The sequence below is a fragment of the Merops nubicus genome, unplaced genomic scaffold (genome assembly GCF_000691845.1).
Source record: "Merops nubicus isolate BGI_N331 unplaced genomic scaffold, ASM69184v1 scaffold48325, whole genome shotgun sequence".
NCBI lineage: Eukaryota > Metazoa > Chordata > Aves > Coraciiformes > Meropidae > Merops > Merops nubicus.
In genome coordinates, this window is record NW_008609808.1 from 12,107 (window position 1) to 15,085 (window position 2,979).

Below are 2,979 nucleotides of genomic sequence, written 5' to 3' on the forward strand. Positions count from 1 at the left end.
TATTCTTGGAAAAAATAGTACCTCTTCATGGAGTCTGACAGTTCAACAGTACGTTAGGATGGCCATTAAAGGCACAGCGCAGCTTTTTTTAAATGCCTTATTTTTAAAAACTGCAATTTTAAAATTATATGGCAAACAGATATGGGAGATACCTGTATGCAGCAGAGCTACTCCACAGCCTTTGATCCACATTTAAGTGTCTTATCCTACATATTTAAGCTCATTCCTAGAGCTTTCACTCCTATACTGGAAATCTTAAAACAAATCTCTCCCATTACTATCTTTGCTTTTCACCCCCCAACTTTTAAGGGCCATTTCTGTCTCTACTTCACTGATCATTAAGCTCCTCCCTCCTTAAAATAGTCCACAACTGAGTCCACTGATGCCACACTTGTCACGACACATCAACCCAGCCAATTAATATACTAAGCCTGAAGCCTCCTTGTTTACTCAAAAGGTGAGAATAAAATGGTTCATAGGTCACAGTGAGGCAAGGACACTAGTTCGACTCGTTCCAGCCTCTCTAAGAAATCACTTTGTCAGCAAGCTAGCGAAGAGGATCTTCAATAACCTCAAGCTGAGCCAGTATCTGTCCACAAACCTGCACTAGAAGTAATTCTAATAAAAGATGAGGGAAAACATGTTTTTGCAGACCAAATATGATTGTACAGTGGGAAACCACACTACTTTGAGATGGTGGTTTGACGATGAAAAAAACAGTTGGCAAGAATCCTGATACAGGCTGTTTCCATTGCCTCCTGCTGTTCATTTCTGCCCCAGAGCCACAACACCCCACCCACTCAATTGTGCCATCGTGACTGTCTGTGGATACACGCTGCGAGCTGCATCAGGAAACTCATCTAGCAGCCTGATTTCAGAGTAAGCCCTTCACCACCCCCCGATGTTTTCACTGCAATGTTTTTCAAGTGCAGTAAAAATTGCTTAAGATGCTACTGCAGCTTAACACTTTCTGTCCAAAAACATGTTCCGAGTTCATTTACTTTCTTTCCTCAACTTTAACATGACCGGATACAGCTAAAACAAGGGTGTAAAACACCCTCCAGCTCTAGCTCATGGAAGACACACCTACTCTGTGCAGAAGACCACATGCATTTCCACAGAAGCAAAAAAGATAGTAACTTAAAGACATTTTGAGCAAGATTCTCAGCAATACATAATCCAGCTTCTCATCCTACATGTACTGTATTTACAAAACCTACTGCAATGTAAGCTAGACATGATGTCAGTGCTTTTTTGGATGACAGAAGTACAACAGCATGGTGTTAGTTAATACCTACAAGTGGAATACTTTCACTGCAAGTCTGCAAACGGCATTTGCCTGCTCATAGGCCTAAGATGATGTCAGAGTGCCTAAACTGGAGCTCAAAGAATGCAGTGAATTGTCATTATGTGTGATTTCTTTTTCACATATGATTTTCATAGGCAGGCTTGTTTTAATACAGTAGATCTGAACAAGCAAGCTTGTAAATAAAAAGAAACATCCTGTTTATCCTGTCATATTAATGCCCCAAAATGCATTTTGGGGAGAAATACATATTATTTGGCAAACCACAATGTTTAAGAGGTATCTTACTCTGCGTGAAAAGGCAGCACTTCCTCCTGGAAGAACTTCCTGGCACTCTCCCTGAAGATATCATGGTCTGATGTGAAGATCCTCCGAGTGCCTATATCAGTCAGACTTTTAGCAGCAGATGGTTCTAGGCGCTTTGTGCCATGCTGTTCAGTTTGCAGAGGACTGAAAAACACAAGTGAAAGCATCTGTTAGGACACAGGCACCACCATTTTTTCAACAAAGGAAACACCTGGGCTGGTAAACATAGTTCACATCCCAAGTCAAGCAGACTTTAAGTCCAAAGGATACCTGTGATAAGGACTTGCTTCACAGGGCTGTGAAAGGAGGCAAAGCAATACTGGTGTATCCATAACACTTCAAATAAACTAAAACAATAATAATACCTACACATATAATAGGATGAAGTTTCTGTTCGTTAAGGATGCTAAAAATCATCACTGCCTTCTCTCCTTGCCACACAACCTCCAAAACCCAGTTCAGCTCAATTTCAGCTGAGGGAATAAGTTTTTCAACAAGTTTTTATGGGTTTAATTTATTCTGTACATGAACGTCACAAAGTCCCAAAACTGCAAATCCATGACACAAAACTTACACACAAGATAAAAGCAAGTACAACATGGATTTGCACGTTCTGAGGTCTTTATTATGCTCCTTATTATCACAACTATCTGCATAGTTCTAACCTTGAAAACAATGATTTCCAATTCCTTCCAACTTTCAGTATTTGTGTTGTACAGGAAAGCCGATCCTCCTAAAACTCTGATAAAAACATATGGAAAAATAAAATGCTTCTTTAAAAAATTAAACAGTAGTGAATGTCAGTAACTGAAACCACAGAAGGGAAGTACAATTACAAAATACCAAGGGTTTAAAGCTTTTGTAAGGGTTTAGAATATCAAGGACAACATGAAAATTCACTTCTTATATTTGTGCACTGGGTTCCTTGTGTTTTTATTTTACTGCCACAAATAATAAAAATCATAAATAGAGAACTGAGCTATATTAAATGGAAAAGTTATTCACTGCTCCTTTCTCAAACTATTTTATTCATCTCTCCTTGGTTCCCCAGCATGGTAATTGCATGTAGTCCCACAGAACTGAGCATGCAACTATTAACTCCATCATAAAAATTAAGGACTTTATTTCCTGCCACAGGAAGTTACTTATGGGCTTCCTGGTGCAAAGGATTAAACACCCCTGAAACATAGACTCTATTGACTCCTATCTGCCAGAAGTGGGCTACTGCAATTTTGTTCGGTATCTTGTACCCTCAGACACAGGCATCCTGTGCTAGGCACACAGCGACTCTCCCAAAAGCTCCACCTTATTTTTAAAGCCGTTTAAGGCGATATCGAGCAGTTTCAGGCCACCCTTTCGCTTCATTG

General features: G+C 39.7%; 1 protein-coding gene across 1 annotated transcript in view; it reads right to left on the reverse strand.

The window, feature by feature from the left end:
- Nucleotides 1-1,756, reverse strand: part of ACADL (acyl-CoA dehydrogenase, long chain) — a gene marked incomplete at its 5' end in the record, with an annotated part of 13,112 nt that extends 11,356 nt beyond the window's left edge. The window contains one exon of the mRNA XM_008940688.1: nucleotides 1,595-1,756. Within this exon, the coding sequence (XP_008938936.1) occupies nucleotides 1,595-1,756 (162 nt within the window). The remainder of the gene's footprint in view (nucleotides 1-1,594) is intronic.
- Between the last annotated feature and the right edge of the window lie 1,223 nt (nucleotides 1,757-2,979).